The sequence below is a fragment of the Idiotropiscis lumnitzeri genome, chromosome 17 (genome assembly GCF_059441095.1).
Source record: "Idiotropiscis lumnitzeri isolate Australia: NSW breed Sydney's pygmy pipehorse chromosome 17, RoL_Ilum_1.0, whole genome shotgun sequence".
Classification (NCBI taxonomy): domain Eukaryota; kingdom Metazoa; phylum Chordata; class Actinopteri; order Syngnathiformes; family Syngnathidae; genus Idiotropiscis; species Idiotropiscis lumnitzeri.
In genome coordinates, this window is record NC_142407.1 from 16,170,247 (window position 1) to 16,188,692 (window position 18,446).

At 44.7% G+C, this 18,446-nt stretch overlaps 1 protein-coding gene and 1 long non-coding RNA gene across 7 annotated transcripts in view; both read left to right on the forward strand.

Moving 5' to 3' along the window:
- The first annotated feature begins 1,759 nt into the window (after positions 1-1,759).
- The window catches only part of ncam1a (neural cell adhesion molecule 1a), a 122,743-nt gene continuing 106,056 nt past the window's right edge, over positions 1,760-18,446 (forward strand). For 2 of the 6 annotated variants that reach the window (XM_088279182.1, XM_088279183.1), the window contains exon 1: positions 1,765-2,076. In XM_088279182.1, the coding sequence (XP_088135308.1) occupies positions 2,025-2,076 (52 nt within the window). In that variant the 5' untranslated portion in view covers positions 1,765-2,024. Of the gene's footprint in view, positions 2,077-18,446 lie in introns of all 6 variants that reach the window. The other 4 variants (XM_088279184.1, XM_088279179.1, XM_088279180.1 and 1 more) reach the window with 4 other exon arrangements.
- LOC148320582 (uncharacterized) lies at positions 8,282-11,056 on the forward strand. Its single transcript, XR_015839628.1, has 3 exons — positions 8,282-8,523; positions 9,071-9,125; positions 9,230-11,056. It is a non-coding gene; the product is annotated as an uncharacterized LOC148320582 (long non-coding RNA).

Genomic DNA, 18,446 nt, shown 5'->3' on the forward strand with positions numbered 1-18,446 from the left:
GAAAAAATGGCACAATATAATTTATTTCTAATCGTTTTCCACCTTTGATGTCAGATACACACAAATTAAAATATAAAACAAAAATACATTAAAACTAATTTAGGTTTAGCTGTTCAGAGATTGGATGAATGAGCTTGAATTTAATTTTATTTTTATTTTACTTTTTTTTGGACTGAATGGACGCAAACTCAAAAGACGCTGCATTGTGCCCGTCCGGCCTGTAGAGGGAGCTATTGTTCTTCACTTCTGGTGAGTACCCGCAGCTGCCCTTCTATTTTCCAAAACCTCCCAAACGATGGTCGTTGAGCTCATTAAACACACATCTAAGCAGCTCTAACACGTTTAAGAAACAAAAGGCGATAACGTAGCAATGGGTTATTCACGGCTTAAAACTTTCAAGTGGTTTTCGGCAAAGCTAGCAAGCGCACACTTGACACTAGCTTACTGAAATAAAAGATCAAACGCTTCATTTGAAATGTGAATTAGCGCAAGAATTTTAGTGTCTAAGTACTTCAAAGTGGCCTTGGTGAATAAAGGAATGTAAGTGTTGGGTAATTAAGTGTTAAGCCAAAATGCATATCCTGGTGAAATTATGCATTTTAGCTGTTCCCTAACATGAATCCCTCAAAAGTCACTAAGTAGTAACCTTGGAAATTAAAAAAAAAATAGCCTTCTAGAATTGTTTCAGCAACTGATATGTTTTCGTGTCATGTCTACCATAATAAGAGGATGCCCGTTTTTTGGGGTCAATTTCTACTCGGTATGCATTAGACGACCTTATGAAACTCTTCGGTGTTGCTGTATTAATGCTATTTCAGCAGCACATATTAAAAGCGCCTCACATTTCAGAGGTGCAGGGTTTGATTCCGGCTCTGGCCTTCCTGCAAGGCGTTTGCATGTGCCTGTGTGGGTTTTACACCGGTTTCCTCCCACATTCCAAAAACATGCATGGTAGATTAATTGAACATTCCAAATTGTCCCTAGTTGTGATTGTGAGTTTGAATGGATGTCATTGTGTGCCCTGCGATTGGCTGTCAACCAAATCAGGCTGTACCCCGCCTACTGCCAGAAGACAGCTAGAATGGGCTCCAGCAGGCCCGCGACCCTCGTGAGGAGAGGCAAAACAGATAATGGGTTGATAGTTGTGTTATACTGCCCCCAAGTGGTCAAAGTGTGCACACCAGAAAGACCAGCAAAATGTACCATCGAATTGAAGCAAAACAAATTTGGTCAATTTTGTCATTATATTTTAAGTGCAACATTACAGAGTGCTGTTTTTTTTTCCACAAAAATATATCCACATGAGATTACTGTATATCTTTTCTTTTTTTTCTTGTTAATACAGCATGCCATTTTATTCCTGCATAATTGTTGTTTGTATCTTTTTTATTTTGTTGTTGAAATATGATGATTCATTGAACGTTTTTTTTCTCTTGAAATAATACATTTCCGTATACATATATACTACACCCAACATAAATATATATTTTTGGGGTCGGGGATTGTTGTCCGAATCGTTAACTTATTCCTCCTAACTCCATCATATTCTTTCTAATTATTCAAATGCAACTTTTCACTCCGGAGCTTCTCTCCGGTGTCGCTCGTCACCCGCAAGCGGCCAGTTTGCGCGAGCTCAATAATCCGAATTAGCGGACCATCTGCTGTCTCCTCCGCCTGCTCCGCGCACTACTTTGTCATCCTCCTCCGCCTCCGCCTCCCCTCCCTCCTTCTCTCCCCTCCCGCGTATCCTTGCATGCTGTGCAAGCGAGGGGCCACCGGGCGGAGTAATCGCACTGGTATCAATTGAGCGCGTGCGAGCGCGTGTGTTAGTGCGCGCGAGCGCGCGCGTGTTTGTGTGTGCTACGGCTGCTGCTGCTGCTGCTGCTGCTGCTGCTGCTTGTCACTCATTGTTGCGCGCACACGGGCAGCGACAAGGAGCACCGAGCGAAAGCCGCCCGCTGGCTGTTGTTGTTTACCAGCTTTTTACATAAAAGCAGGAGAATATCCGTGAATCCTTCTTAAAGATGCTTCAAATAAGGGACATCCTCTGGGGATTCCTCTACATCGCCTGCGCAGGTGAGGTGATTTTTCAATTGCTTATTTATTGTAAAACGGAGGTGCCGGTTGCAGCATCCTCCGGAGCCACCGGCGGGCCAAACGGAGGCTCGTTTACCCGGCGGGGGCGCGCGCGCTCGGACGCAAAAGTTCCAAACGTCAGCAGCCTCCCCAAGAGGGTTAAAATGCAACGCGGCTGATTGGAATCAATTTGTCGTGCTCAAACTTGCTTTGAGGATAAATTATTATTTTTTTTGTGTGGAGGGAGGGGGGGTGGGGGTGCTGGAGCATCTTCAGCCCCCATTCACTCCAGTTTCTTTCCATGTATGATTTTTTCCTTCCACTCTAAATGTGCAGTGCACATGTTCAGAAGTTGTTTTTTTGCACCTTTAAAAAATGTCTGTACTGAGAGCTGCTTTTTTTTTAAGTGGTTTATGACTTACATAAATATTTTCCAAAGTGTGGACGATTAAGAATTATTTCTAACTGAGAGTCCAGACAAACCGACTGTGCAGTTTAATCCGGTTGGAGACCGCTGAATAGTCATCGCGTGTGTACAATAGCTTGCAATCCCAAGACTCCTGTGGTTAGGGGACCCTTTTTTAACCCCCCAGCCCCCCCAACCAAGCCCACAACCACCTCAAAGCTCCTCCGCCTCCTCCTTACATCTGCTCTCCAGTTCTATAGGCGACCCCAAGTGTAGTTTGGAGGACTCCCAGGGCCCTTTGGAGAGAGGATGAATAGTTGATTTACGAGACGTCCGCCTGGTTACAAAGAGCAAAGTTAGGCATTGTCGGCGCACGGTTCTGTTTCTCGTCATAGGCCAACTGTTATATTTAGCCCATGTGTGCTGTCACAAGCTGAAACCAGCAGCTTGACCAGCACCGGAGCGTCTGATGAAATATTCAGTGACAAGGCTTCTTTATTTTCAGACAGAATTGGTCTAAATTTGGGATTTGTTTTTGCTCGGTACCCACGACTGGCTGTTGATGTGTTTCCACGGGCGACTTGACCACGTCATGGTCGCAAGCGTTCCGATCGAACATCTGGTTCGAGCGGATTTGTCATTATAACCTGGGTCGAAATGTAAAATACGACGACATGCTAATGCAGTTAGCATGCCTGCCAGTAATGCTAATCCTTTCAAAAGTTGAATCCGTCAAATACAATGGATGAATTTGTGAACATTGTGCATGCTAGTGTTGTCATGGTAACAACATTCGGACTTTGATACGCTTTTACATCCCAGCGGATGAAAATAACAGCATGTACTGGGGTTCTACGGTGTAACCTTCCGACAAAAAGTAGCACAAAACCGTGATTTCAAAATATTTTTTGTGGCCTTTTTATTCAGACGCCGCGAGTGGAATTCTGGCCCGTGCCCGAATACGCAACCGCTACTCGTCCAAAGACTGGAAATAAAAAATGAATGATTTCCATCAGGAACAGCATCGGGCATCACGACTTTGCCAAACAAATCCTGACAGTGGCTCGCTGTGTTGTCAGATGAACTTATTTTTACTCGGCGTTTAGTGAATGAGTTAAAGCTGTCGAAACTGATTTGACAATTGTTGCAAATGTGCCCGTGTTGTTTACTGGAAGGTGCGATCCATTATTTTCTCGTCCTCCTACTGTGCTGCCCGCTTGCTTTTGCCAGTCCAGCCTTTTTTCATTTTCTGCAAACTAAATCGCTTGTGCTCCTCATTTTTTAACGGGTCTCACTAGCGCGGCCAATGTGTCCCGTCGACACCTCGGTTGACGATGCGGCATTGCTCGGAATCTTTCCCAGATATTTGAAGGAAGTCGCTGCAGTGCACGTAAGCTCATAAAGACAAACAGTGAAAAGAACGGAGAGGACGATAATTCGACATCTGCGAGGTGATGCCGCACTATTGCGGCAGACGGAAAAAGTCAAAGAAATGGATCGTAATATTTGACAGGCCGGGGTGCATTGAAAGGGTCACGGCGCTCTTACTTATTAGAAGGCTGAGCAACTTAATTGGCTTTATTGATTTCCGGTTCCTGTTTCGGTTCAAGTGTAATTAAATTTGGAGGTTGGTGAAGATGCTCCGATGTGATTCAAGAAATTGAATTGGACCTAAAAAAAAAAGCTAGATCATGGTCTTTTGGAGTTTGGATGAGATGTTCTTGGGTTTCCCCACAGGGTTTTGCGCATCACCGCCGTGATGGCGCGTCAGCGTCCGGTTGCGTTCGCCGACTTGACGATGAACCACAATTTGACACGGTCGTTGCTTGAACGATTGAACAAAACCGAAACTGCGGTCTTGTGTCGCGACTGACTCGGCCCTCTCTTGCGGAATCGTCGCGATTAGATCACGAGGATCCGAATTGGCATGTCGGTGGTCTCGGAGGAATTCCGACAAGACGGAATTCAGAAAAGGAGTTGAGTCACATTCTGGGGTGGGGGAGGGGCGGTCCATCGGATGACAATTTTGAAAGCTGAACAACGCAAATGAATTCAACGAAATACACGTTGACACATTCAGGCGGCGTCCGGCAGGGTACTATGTTCACCCCCCTGATGTTTTAACAAATCTAAAATGCTATCACAAATCTGTTTATAGCCCTAACATCCGCTCGGGCTACGTTCACGTCGATATTCTAGCGCCAGTGAAAAATCACATGGCATTAATTAGCTTCAGTGAGACCCATGTGTCAAGTTGACAGGACCCGGAAATGAGAGCTCTCTGCTAAATAAACATCAAAATAACACCCCCCCCCCCCCCCGGGGCTAAATGTGATTTCCTTCTTGTTCACTCGGAAGAATCGTGTTGCATTTTGATGAATGAAAAAGGCTTTATGCTTTCTTGGGAAATGCACACATTTGTTTAGTTTGAAGCTTTTTGTGACAATTGCTGAATTTTACCAACGCTGAACGTAAAGCGGGAAACCAGGACTGTCGTGATGACGCGCTTCATGTTTGCAACGCCGTTCCTTGTGTTGAAGTCTCTTCCGTACTCTTTGCTCGATTTTCATCCCAAGAGGCCGATCAATCTCCAAATGACATAAACATCATTTAGCAATCCATCCACGTCCGAAACAACATTTTGCGCCATCGAGCGGCGAGACGGACTGAATTCCAGCCACACGCCACCAAAAAAGACGAGGACGCGGTGAAAATTGCAAGAGAAATTGTACAACTGCAGAATGGCAAACACATGTGCCTTAAACTGTTGTGCGGTTGTGCGTGTTCAAAGCGGCTATGAAAATAATATGGGCTATTTTTGAACGAAGGGGAACTGGGTAAAAAAAAATAAAAAATAAGCAGCCAAACAAGAGGAAAATTATAAGGTCGCGCTCAGAATAAATACGAGACTCTGGAACTTTGTCACTGCACCATCTGCGCGTAAAAGCGAACACGGTGAACATGTTTTGCTCTGTTGCATTATGGGAATGGGAACAACAGGTTGGGGGAAGGCAGATAACGACTGATCACAAAACCCGCGAGATACATGAAAGGGAGAAACTAATTAGTCTCGTTTTCACATATTTGATGACGTTGTTACTGTAGTGCTCTCAAATCGTCTTTCCTCATTAAGATGAATGGAAATGCCATCAATCTGTTCCAGCCTTCCCCACAATCGTTTACTTTTGTGTTTCAGAGGAAGGAAATAGCACTCTGTCATATTGTACAAATTCAAATGAATGCAACGACTTTAACCGTTTTTTACATCCTGATTCAATGCCACGATTTATTGCATCACACGAGTGGTTTCAAGCAAAAGGTTGATTTCCAGATGGAGGTACATGCCAATAAAAGCGCAATCTTGTCGAATATTCATCATTTGATGTCAAATCACTCAACGGCAAACATAAAGAAATTGTTCCAAAACTGTACGTCAACAAATTCAGTGAGCTCCGAGGCTAAAGAATGACTTCATTCTTCATGAATCCTCAGCGTGCGGCAGCGTTTCTTCACGCTGAATTTGTTAGTGTACCGTTCGTATTTGACGGTCGCTCGCTCTATTTCATCTGCTGCCACTGTTCGGCGGCCATGGGACGGCCTTTTGCATAATAATAAGTGCGTGAATAGAGCCGTGAGCCATTTGCATTGTGTGAGCTCTGAGGGTCTCCTATTCAAACGTGAATGTGGGGGAAGAAGAAGCACAAAAATTATACAAAATAACCCAGCCCCCCCCCCCACTCCTGTTTTATATTTATATATATGAAGAGTGTCACTTCTAAATAATTTATACAGTATGTACATCGTTGAGAAAAATGGGTTTGGTTTGGTTCAGAAACAAGAAAGAAGCAGGTTGGCACCTTGAAAGTGGTTACAAGGATATGAAAAACACGTGCGCTCTGTCGTTCGACGTATGTCGGTGGTTTATATGTCATTAAACGTACAGTACGTTCTAATTTGTGCTCTGACGTTTCATTTGAATCTTGACAAGCGCCAAGGCGGTCGCAAACGGTCCGTCGTGGAAAGAAGGACTGCGGCGAAACCGCACCACATACGGCGTATGCATTTAATGGTCGTTGGAAAATGCAGGCGTCATAAGACCATTTGGAGGAGTAACCGTTAGTAGCGTGACAGCGACTGAGGACGAAGATTTGGTCTCTTGCTAAATCGAGATTTTTACAAGTTTGATCGCAAAACTCCAATTTGCTTAGAAACTCATTTAAAACATAATTAATGGGTCATTTTTTACGGCTATTTGAAAACATTGATGAATCCATCTGCCGTTGCTAGTAAACAGGTGCCTTAAGATGCATTTATCATCACCCCCTCCTCCTGATTTTGAGCAAAAATTCAAACTTGTACAGGGACAGTGAACTCAAATGACGCTCAGCTCCTCTCTCAGCTTCTCAGTACAGCAGTAATATTAGCCTCTCTTCGCAGAGGAGAAAGCATATATGCCTGTGAGTTTTGGTCTATTTATTACAACCGCCTGCATTCGGCTATCGGATAAAAGCACGGCCACATAATTGTTTGCCCGAACGTATATCTCAAGGCACTCGTGTGCTCCCTCACATATATCCTTTATCCTATTTGTATTTACATGTTTTTCATCAGACGGTAATTACCTTCGTGGCTCAAAAGTGAACAGCATTTCACATCAGCAGCGGGAGTGAGACACCTTTTGTTGCTCGCTGCTGCTTTTTGATGGAGGAAAAAGCTTTCCTTCTCACCAGAAGTGTATAATCGTAGTGCACGTTCGTCGAGCTGCACTCGCAATAAGACGAGATGCGGTGAATAATTATAATCGTACCAAATTTGTACATTATGATGACTTTCAAGTTCTCGTTAATGTTGTACGAACAACCCATTAGCACTATAGTGTGTGTGTGTGTGTGTGTGATCTCATCCCAAAACGGTGTCTAGCGTCGTTGCGGGTCTTAGATTATCTTCTCAAGTAATCCCCATTAATGCCTTTGTTTTGTTTAGTTTGCTTCCAATGGATACGGGTTCGATGAAAAGCTTGTGCTCGATTAGCAAGTTTGCTCGGTAACCAACAGCCAATTACAGTCGGAATACGGGTCATCGTGTGGCGCTTATATTCACCGCAGTGTCCACGATGACTACTTACAATGCTCCACAAAGGGTCCTAAAATTTGACAGAGGGGCCGGACCAGGAGCCGATGGATGGAGTGTTTTGGTCTCCTCACCTCATCGGAGAAAATAAATATATTTTATTTTAAATGAAAGTGAACAAAAGCATGACAACAAAATATGTCTTTGACACACCGCAGTATTTAGAAAATAAAACGTTAACAAGGTTTATATTTTTTATTTTTTCAAGTTTGGCGGGCCAAATTAAAATGTTAAAGGGGCCGCATGTGGCCCCCGGGCCGTATTTTGCCCACGCCTGCTATAAACGGAGGTTTGGAGAGTCTTTATAGTGAATTTTGCAAAAAAGGTTCTTTATTTTGTTCCAATCCAATTGACGCATTGCTTTGCAATACAGACGAGGGCTGAAGGATTTTGAAGAACTATCTAATTGATGTTTTTGTTTCCTCAATCTTGCGATTGCGAATCTTTTTTGAAGGAGTCCAATTTTAATGTAAGCCAATCAGAAGTGGAGGTGGGTGGAACCGTTTACGTGATGCTGATTGGCTGAGGTTGGAGTCCATTTTTATTGAAAGCCAATCAGAAGAGGAGGTGGGTGGAACCGTTTACGTGATGCTGATTGGCTGAGGTTGGAGTCCATTTTTATTGAAAGCCAATCAGAAGAGGAGTTGCGCAGGTGTTGTTAACGCGAATGGCAGCCGCGATGATTGCGCAGACGCACCTTCAAAGCGAGTGAGTTGAGGAAATAATGACGAGAAAAGAAAATGCCCTCAATCTGATGAAACATTTTTCCACAAGCATGTTTCGAGCAAATGAACGCAACGCAGCCGAAACTAATGAGGGTTGAATTTTGGGTCCCCTTCCATTTTGTCCGAGACTCAACTTGACAAACTGGCAGCCTCATGATGTGGTGTGGACGACACGACTAACCAGTGGTGAGTTAAAACTTATTCAAAGCGCCTGTTGATCAAATACTTTCAGGCAAACAAATGTTTTTCATGTATTTCCATTGTCAATAAGTGAGGTGTGTCTTTTCAATATGGTAACTATTGAAGTGCAACAAATATGAAACGTAATCAAAATGTAACTGGCTTGGGAAACCTCAAAAAAGGAATTCTTTGACAGATTTGAAGGTTTTTTTCCAAAAAGTACTGCGATAATTACTTTCTCTGGTAATTAATTACATTTAAGAGTGAGTAGTTCACATATTAATTTGGGGGGGGGTAATTTTTAACTAATTAACATCTTTTTTGATAGTTTGCACAGCAACGAGCGTGTTCAGCCGATTCGACTTTTACAATCGGGGCGAACTGTCGGGTTAAACGAGCATTGTGATTGGCTGTCAGCTAGCGAATCAGTGCACTGGACAAGAACGGGAAGTGACGAATGCGGAAAAAAAAAAACAGATTAAAATGAATGCCGTTTCTCAAGAACTAAGTGAACTTTGCTCATTTTCCCATTTTTTTCCCCTGTGAACTTAAGTGCTTCCGGCCCGACGTGCCGAGTTCCCATTTCAAGAAAGACCGACTTCGAATTGGTGTGTAACGCCCTCAAATCAAGACGACTTATGTCAATTGTGAATACAAAAACTAATCTAAACTCAGCAATTACCACATTTTCTTTTCGCTTTATTATGACCAGCAAAAACGGACTCATGCATCATTCAACCAGACGCACGCCAATTTCAGACTGCTCCCCCGTCCAAAATAAAAGTGCAGTTCTCCGAACCTTCAGCTGACCCGAGTGCCTTAAAAAACTGAGCATACTTCGCCCGAGCTGGAGTTAATGATTTATCGACCGCAGCGCAGAGATCAAGTCCAGGACTGGCTCTTTGGCTCCGAGATGGGCAGCTGCTGTTTGCTTTTTCCCCGTTTCCTGCCGTGAAATTCATCGCCTTGTTGTACCTTTTGCGGGGTGTGCGCTTAACTCTCTTCTGACCTCGCTTCATGACTCACCGTCATGATGTAATGCCCAGCAACGGCGTGTTAGCTCATCCCGGCGTGGAATGGGATGGGGTGGGGGTCTCGCGGGTCTTCAGATGCCTCGGCCTTTTGTGTCGAGATGAAAATGCTGCGCGATTGCAACAACTGCTTGTTTACTGTCTCAATTGGCAACGTGAGCACATTCTTGAGGCGAGCATCCTTTGTGGCCCGGCCGGCAGTCTTTTTTTCTTTTTTTTGCGCCATGTACGCCAGCCAAGGGCCAGAAAGACACGAGGTCATGCGGCACAAACTTTGGCCGCGAGTTCTCAAGCAGAATGTTTGTTAGCGGCTTAACATTTTCATGATACGGATTCCAGGATTGTCCAAATGGGTCATTGAGTCTTCACTCCATCCAAAAAGTTTGGCCTCGGTTACTTTCTCTGTCTTTTAAATTGGTTTCAGCACAAATATTTTCTCTTATTTAAAAACTAATCTACATTTTTAGTCTTGCCTGAGCATTTTTCCCCCCATTCTGATGATTGCGATAGTTTATGTCAGTTGTGAATATTTTCAGCACGAGACGTGAGGGGTATTTTTCCGAATACTCTCTAAAAGTCTTGTCTGGTCTTCATTTTCAGTATTTTGTCAAGCTTTTCTGCTCAGTCTGATATTTTTTGACGTTTTGATCACTCTTTGATATCTTAACATCATACAAGTGTAGTCAGTTCAAAAGCATTTTCAGTTTTGTTGGAAAAGCAAATATTTTTGTGCAATCTCCGGTTCTTTGATACCAAAAAAAAAAATGGCATAATTTGTGGGATGTTATCAGTACGATCTAAAAGTGTGAGTCGAGTGTTTCTTTGAATATTCAAAGCCTTACAGTTCTCAAGAGGCATTCTGTTTTGAACTATAACCTTGGATTTTTATTATTTTATTTTTAGTGCAAAGATAAGAAAGCGGGTCTCTGATATTGTATTATCACTCATCTGTGAGACAAAAATGCAAGATGTCTGCACGAGGCGGCCGAAAGCGGCCCGTTCATGTGTATTTTCTGTCCGGTCCAAATTTTGCTGGCGTTCCTTCTCGGACGATGTTTTTATGGGTTGTGAAATCCTGTTCTAACGCTGCAGGTGTTGTGGGAACGCGTTGCTGAAGAAGGCAAAGGTGCCGCCTCAGCTTGTGTTGTCGCGTGAGCTTTCACTTCTCACAACGCTGTCATGCGGCGGGAACAAGATAAGAGACATTTATCGGACAGGCTCTGAGGACCTTTTTGATCAAACTGTCATGTCAGCCATCATCTAATTAGCTGCTACCATCCAATATGAGAAACCTGCAAGGGATGAGGTCATGCTGATGGAAATAAACTTGTTGTTGTCGCAGCTGGCTGGCGAGGGAACACAAAAACCACATGGCAGACTTGAAAAGATTTGGACTGGTTCTTGATCATGTCCACTGCCTCTCTGGAGTTGCATTCTCAGCCAATTTTAGACTTTAATTAAGATGCTGGGTTTTTTTTGTTGTTTTTTTTTTTCGATGTTCAAGCAAGACGTGGTTGTTTTCCTCTTATTTTTTTCCTTCACATTTCCCAAACTTTTTTTTAATGATCCTATGTTGTCTCAAGAAGCCATCCTATTGATTTTAGTCTGACAAACCACCAAAAAGGTCACATTTATAGGGTGCGATCCATCGCCCGAGGGTTGATGCTCAACCGATCTTCAAATCGTTAGGGACTTTTGATTGATTGATTGATTATTTATTTATTTTTTTAAATGCAATCGGATTCAAAAGCCTTGCGGTTGTCGAGATAAAGGGGGGGGGGTTTGAATGAAGGTGACGGCGGCGTTGTCATGACACAAGGCAGAGTGTCGTCAAGGAGGCGGGGCTTTATGGCTTTCCTTTCTGAGCTCAAGTGGAGAGCGGGAACAGGATGGTTCTCCTGCCAGAAAGCCAGCAAATATGGTCCTGTGTTTTTTTCTTAATTTGAAACTGGGAGATATTAATGACTTTACTTAATGTTATTGTTGAAACATAATTCAACCGTCGTTGGGAAGCGCGCGCCATCAAACCAACGTGGCGTTGTCGTTTGCATTGCAATGATGTCAAACGACCGGCCGCAGACTCATTTTATCTGCAAAGTGAGTCGGCAAGCTGCTTTAATAAGCTGGTGTTGGCCCACTGTTCTCTCGCTGGGTAATTATTTTTCTCTGTTGACTGTTCAGAATTAGGCCTGCGCATGAAAATGGAGGCAATACAATTTTTTTTTTTTTCTTCAGCGGGTTGGTTTTGTCTTTACCCATCTTGCAGGACAAAAGTTGTCAAATGGAAAACATTTTTCTTTTTTTTTTTTTTTTTTTTTGGTGCCGGCAATCAATTTTGTAGCATTCTGCAGTATGTGGGCCATTCGTAATCACGACGTGTTTAATCCAAACAAAACCACAATTCAACAACTGGGTGCTATTTTCTCAACATTTCTCGAAAATGGGCATCTCACCATTATTGCGTATGGGCACATTATTTACATTATTCACAATTTGAACAACCGACGTTTTGCATTCATAAACTTTATGGGTGACAAAGTCGCAACAAAAGGGCAACATTTTTGCCGCTCCAAAATGCTAACGTATTATTTTGGAGTTATTTATTGACGTGAATGAGCTTTTTTATGGAGCCACCCCGTCTAAAATCCAATCCAATTGTCGTGAGTGATATGTCGAAAGATGTTTCATTAATATGCATGATTGAATTCATGCATTTTCAAGCAGCGTCTCGTGAAGGGCTGAGCGTCTTTATGCCCGGGGGCTATCCGCTACATTACGGCGGAGCATCGCCTAATTTGCGCCATCATCCTCGCATCGCTTTCGTCATTTGTGGCAATAGCGAGAGAGGAAGTTGTTGGCATCTGGGAAAATAGCGAGTCTCTTTTCTTTTTTGCGCTAGTGCTGATGTAAAAGCATGAGCATCTGTTGCCCCGCTGAAAGTTTAATAGGGTTGCGGCGCACGTCGCTCGGCTAAATTGGCTCGCCATCGATCAAGAGCGACGGCTTGTTTTGGAAAAATTGCGATAATTGCGCACGGGGTGTTATTGCCGAGCGAAAAAGACGTGTTGACATGATATGTTCAAGTGCAATCAACTCATGGCTAGCATTTGTTATTTGAGCTTGGAAAAACGCGCCTCATGCCACCATTTAAGTCAAGACCCCCCCACCCCCCCGCAGGAAGCTTGGATGTCCAGAACGCTTTGCCTTTTTAAAATTTTTTTATTTTATTTTGTCGGGATGCGAATCAACATGGATCCGCTCATTCACTACCAGCGCAAGCAAAATAAATGCATTTTTTAAAATTATTTTAATGGCAGTTCAGAATTGTGTCAATGTAAGGCCAAATAGCGTCTCAAGTGGCGTGCTGTGTGAAAAAGTCCAAGAGCAAAAGCGCAAGATTTGTGTCAACCTATCATCTCTCAAACGGATACAAAAGCCAAAATCTGGCAATGGAAATGTTGTCGCAACTTTTGTGAACGTTGGTTGCACTTTGATGGTTGTTTAACGCTCCTTGATCACGACTCACGCTCCAAGCTCCGTGTGAAATCTTTGCTCGATGCAGCCCACTGTTATTCCGCTCGGCTCCGCTCGCCGTCGCCAAGCTGGCAGCGGCGCCATCGTAACCTCCCGTGGCTTTGGCCCGCTCCCATTTCCTCGGGTCAAACCCCGAAGGGCTCCGGGAGGCGGTCGCGAAAGCCTCTGATGGTTTTCCAATCAACGAGCTACGCTGCGGCTCCTTTCAGGTAGGAAAAGCCCAACAGACCGAATTGAATGTAAGATGGCGCCTGCAAGTCAACGAGGCTCTGTCAGGATTGTGCCATTTTCGGGGGATTGAGGCTGGCTTGTTTGGCTCCTCAAATGGCGTTGGAGTTCATTTTGATCTGGACGCTGAGCACCAAATTGCTTTGGCTCTCACCTGAGTTGAATTATCATATGAGAGATTGAAAACAAGCAGGACACGCCCCTCGAGGAACAGGATTGAAAACCCCTGTCCTGACCCTCCGCTGTTTCCTAAACTCAAACTTGTCCCCAAGACTAAAGCTAAAAGTAAACCAAAATTAGCCCAAGACAAACTTAATCCTCACCTAAAAACTTTTCCCTTATAGAGTGGTTGTCAATTTTCATTTTCTGTCATGTCTTCACCAAGGACAGAAATTTCCATCTGAGTTTCTAGTTCCAGCATTTTGTAAACAATCCATCAAACCCGATACTCAAAAGAGATTTCTAAAATAACGTCCACAAACAATTTCTGCGCTTAGTTTACTAACTCAGTTTGTAACATTGCAACAAGTCTGCTCAGTCTGCGTGATTATCAAAACGACGAGTGCGCAAATAATATATATATTTTTTTTTATCAACTTTTCAGACTGGGAGGAAAAAAAAACCCGTTGCATTTGCCTTGACTTGCGCCGAAGAGATCACAATTTAAAAGTCTTGAAACTGTCCGCCCCATCCGTTAGAGCGCACTTTTATGATCGACATCATGAAAGTTGTTCTCATTTATTTGCTCTCACGTTGTCCCGCGACGAATATTTTTAATCCGATCTTTCCTCATTTCGGACTGTAATATTTTCTGCTCTCGTTGCGTTAATCTCACGTTAGTCGAAGCCTCACCTATGCCGGCCCTTCGCCTAACATTCCCTCCATCTCTAATGATGTTTTGAATTCCAACGGCAAGCGGAGAACAGAGGAGGCGTGTCCAGTGAGACGCAGGAGGCGGTGAGAAAGGCTCGGTTGTTCGTCCTGACACGTTTGGATACAGTGGAGGCTGTCATGGCCAACTTCCCAAGGACACAACTCTCTCTCATTTTTTTTTTTCTGCCAACTCGGAGCATCCGCTCATTAGGGAGTGCATCTCGCTCGCTTTGTGTGGCGACTTTAATGAGCCTCGCCGAAGCTTTGCCTTCAAATATGTCATATGTGTCCGCTTGGCCAGTGCGGGAACTGGAGGAGCTTCCTGTGCTGCTTCAATCTGATTTCCCTTTTTTGCTTTAGCGCATCCTTGACACTCGGGCTGAAGCTTTTTCTTTTTTTTTTTTTTTTAGGAAAAAATTGTATTGCGATTTATTTTTTTATTTATTTTGGGGACGGATATTACAATTTCGATTTCATTTACGATTTTCTTGACAAACCTGGCAGAATATGCCATGAAAAACAAATACTATAACTGCAATAATGCTCGGACACCAAAGAGGGGGCAGTTCTTAAGTTTTCAAAAACTTCCCGCTGGCAAGTTTAATTTTGAAGTGAGTAGAATGACCATAACGTCAATTCTGGTTCTGTTTAATTGTGCACCGAATAGTATCAAAGTTGTGTTGTCCGAAATGGTGATTTCGGCCCCCAAAACGATAAATCCACCCTACCAGGCCGTTTCCTTTTCTTCTGACGCTTGTGTCCTCTCTCATTACGGCGGAGGCGGCGAACAATCTCAGGGCGCCATTTATGTGATAACATGGAGCAGCTTAATTAGTTCATTTGCGGATATGGCTTCTCTTACTTGCCGATGGCCTTCGTGTCTCGAGGTGGGGGGGGGGAGACCGACCGAGAGAGAGAGCGAGAGAGAGAGGTAAAGGCCTGGAATTGGGCAAATCAAAAATCAAATACTCGTCACGTTAATAGGCAAGAGTCTGAGCGACCTTCCATGGCGTTGACGTTTGTCTCTCTTAATCGCCGACTGACTTTTGAACGAGGTTGAACTGAATAAAGAGAGATCTCTTTGGGGATGGAAAAGGTTGTTAAGTTCAATCAGGTTTCCTTTTAAAGTCTCACGTTACCAAACCCAATTTGTGTTCATCCTCTGGGCTCCAGATGGAGCAAAATGCTCCGTCCGGCAAGGCTCGGAACGAAATGAGCTCAAGTCCAGAAGGTGATTTTGAGCTCTCAAGTGTTTTCTCTGGCGATTTGTAAAACGAGCTCAAAAGAAGTCAATAATGGTGAGGTCGTCCTTTCATCGAGGGGGTGGGGGGGGGGGGGGGGGGAGGTCAGCTGGTGTACGCTTTCATCCAATCCAGCCCGTTTTCAAAGTTCTCTCATTAAAAGTGAGAGGCGCCAGCAAATGGCATGTCATGGGCAGCGGCGATTGGCGCTCAGAGTGCTCATTTTCGGGAGTTGCCGAGCGTCCCGCAACACTATCGCGTTTGCGCAATGGGGGGGTATTTCTGCAATGACATTCCGTTTCTGGGCAACCAGGCAGCAGCTGTGCATATTTTGCTGTCCGTGGTGGTGGGGGGGGGGAGTCCACTCACACAGCTCATTCCAGAATGTTCCACTTCCCCAAAAAGTTTGTCGTCAGCCCTTGAAGGTTCCGCATGCTTGTGACAAACGAGTTCCTTTCTCCAGTTTGATAGCTACGAAGTAATTCGTGTCGCCGCACACTAATACGGGATATTCGATTACGGCGCTCTGGGAACGGGAATAAAAAAAAAAAAAAAACCTTCTCTGTAATTATCGAGTGACATGCTGACGCAGAAATATCTTGAAAACGGACCCCTTCCGAGTATTATTCTAAAACTCCTTAAAAGCTTTCCAGGCGATAGGGAGACGTTTGTCGTGTTTTCAGGAAATGTATATCAGAGGACATCTCGGCAGTCATTAGTCGGAGACTTGCTTGCGCACTCCGGAGTATCGAGGGAGGAGGGGGGGGGGGATGCTCTCGACCGGTGTGGCCTCATTAATCACTCCGCTCGCCACTCGCTGCGGTGCCTCCTTTTGTCTGCTTTTGTTGGTCGGCTTCGGAGGCCGTGAAGTTCATTGCCGTTGACGGTGGCACGAGAAAAATGTCAGCGTTTTGGGCATCCTTATCTGCTCCAAATTGAGATTCCATTAACCTACATCAGGCAAAAATATTCGTACGAAATGGAACTCGGGGACGTGCCTCGCCTTAATTCGTTTTTTTGCAGTTATAGTAACTCTCCATGAAAATGCAACATAACGTGCAGTTTACAATCAATATTTCTTGGATAACATAACAAAACCAAAAAAAAAAGTCTCCTCTTCATAAGTCAAAGGATTCTTTTGGAGTTTTGAACGTTGACCTCAGCCCGCTCTGACCAGCCAATCGGAGGAGAGCTATCGAAAGAATGCTTGCTTTGTCATCCTTTTTGTTTCGTTGGTTAATAAACTTCTGTTTACAGAAGTCGTTTGTCAATTTCCGAGGAACATGAATGCGCTTTTATTGATAAAGCAAGGTTATTGTGGCGCAGCTGCAAAAGATTTTGGGGTTGAAAATGACGGCAGACTCGTGTCCACAAATGAATGTGCTGCCGTGGTTGCCAATTTTTTAGGGGAGGGAAGATTTTGTTGGTTGCGCAAGAGGGGCGGAGTTTTGCCAGGGCAGTGCCGCTCACTTTAGATTTGCAGTGGATCTGTTCAAAGAATTGATCGGCTGGAGCTCTCAAATGGGCCTCTGTGAGCAAACGACATCGGCGCCCTTTGACGAGTTGGCTCGTTGACCGGCAGAGACGCGCGACATCGCAAGAATCCGACGCGCCTAATAGTGAACAATGAAGGGTGGAATTATCGCAGCATGCGCTTCGGAGAATTGAAACCGTTGCGGCAAAAGTGAAGTCGACAGAGGATAAATGCACAAGACCCCCCCCCCCCCCACCACCGTTAGACTCGGCGAGGAAACGGCACCAATTACGTTGTCGCCGCTGATCACACAACTCATAAACAAAACCCAATTAGCGACGCTGTCGTGAGAAGAGGGGCTGGAATGCCGCAATTGATGGAGTGGACGCCGCTCCCGTCCTCGGAGGGACGCCGCTCCCAGATGCGGCGCTCTATATTTCCGTCATGGTAAATAACGAGGCGCAACGAGCTCTCCGGGTGAAGGAGGTGGCGCCAGATGGAGGCGACGTCGCCATCCCAGACGGTCCCCTGAGCGGGCGGGAAGAACTACCCGGCGCGGTGGGACCGGGAGGGCGGGGGCAGGGGTGGGGCGGCCGCTGTTGTTTTCTGCTCGACTTCACCCTAGACAATGATGCCGCCTGGCATATTGGTGCCAAAGGGAGGCGAAAGGTGATGGGCAGCCCGGAATGCTGAAAGCTGTTCAACGTATTGTCCATTCCGAAAAGGCCTACATTGATTTTTTTTTTTTTTTTTCTCCTCCGGCTGGAATACGTTCACAAAACGGTGACCGATGTAACACGGAATTACTCTGCGTGTTTGTTACGATGAGTATTTGTGTTTAACTCCACTGAAGTACGAGTGTAATTCAACATTTTTTTTAGTCGTTAGCAATGTGAAAAAGCAAAACAAGCAAGTTGACAATTCGTCTTTTCATCATTTAACAATGAAATGAGAAATTAGTCATTCGGTCTCTCAACATTTCCTTCCTGCTCCCTTTATTGCTTGGACTTTTATTTTTCGTCGTCCTCTGCCGCAGTCGCCGGGCCGCTCCCGGTGTCGCCGGTGTCATCGCCTCCGGCTGTGCGCCGTCACGCTTCCGCTACGCTTCATTCCTTCATTAAGGGTTCGGTGGATTATCCGCAATCTCGTGCTGCTGCTGCTGCGGCGAGGATGGAAAAGTCTAGACAGGAAAAAAAAAAAAGAAAATAGTCTGACGAATCACCTTCACACGGCGGCGAGGCTCAGAAAATGGCAGCGTGCCCGACGGCTTGGCGCTAACGCGTGCACCCGCGCACCCGCGCGCACCCGCGCACCCACATCAATCACGCTTCCATCAGCCATGATGGATGTTTCGTCTCAGTGAAAGTTCATTTAATGATTGCGCATTTCATCTTTTATTTTCATTTTCATCTCTACGTATTCCTCGAGGGCATATGACAAACATATTTCCCATCAATGTGTCTGTAAGCAAGCCGTTAAGATTTTGGTGCTGTGTCAACACTGCAGCTCTGCTTATCCGTTTAGCATCTCTGTATTGTGTCGAAATTT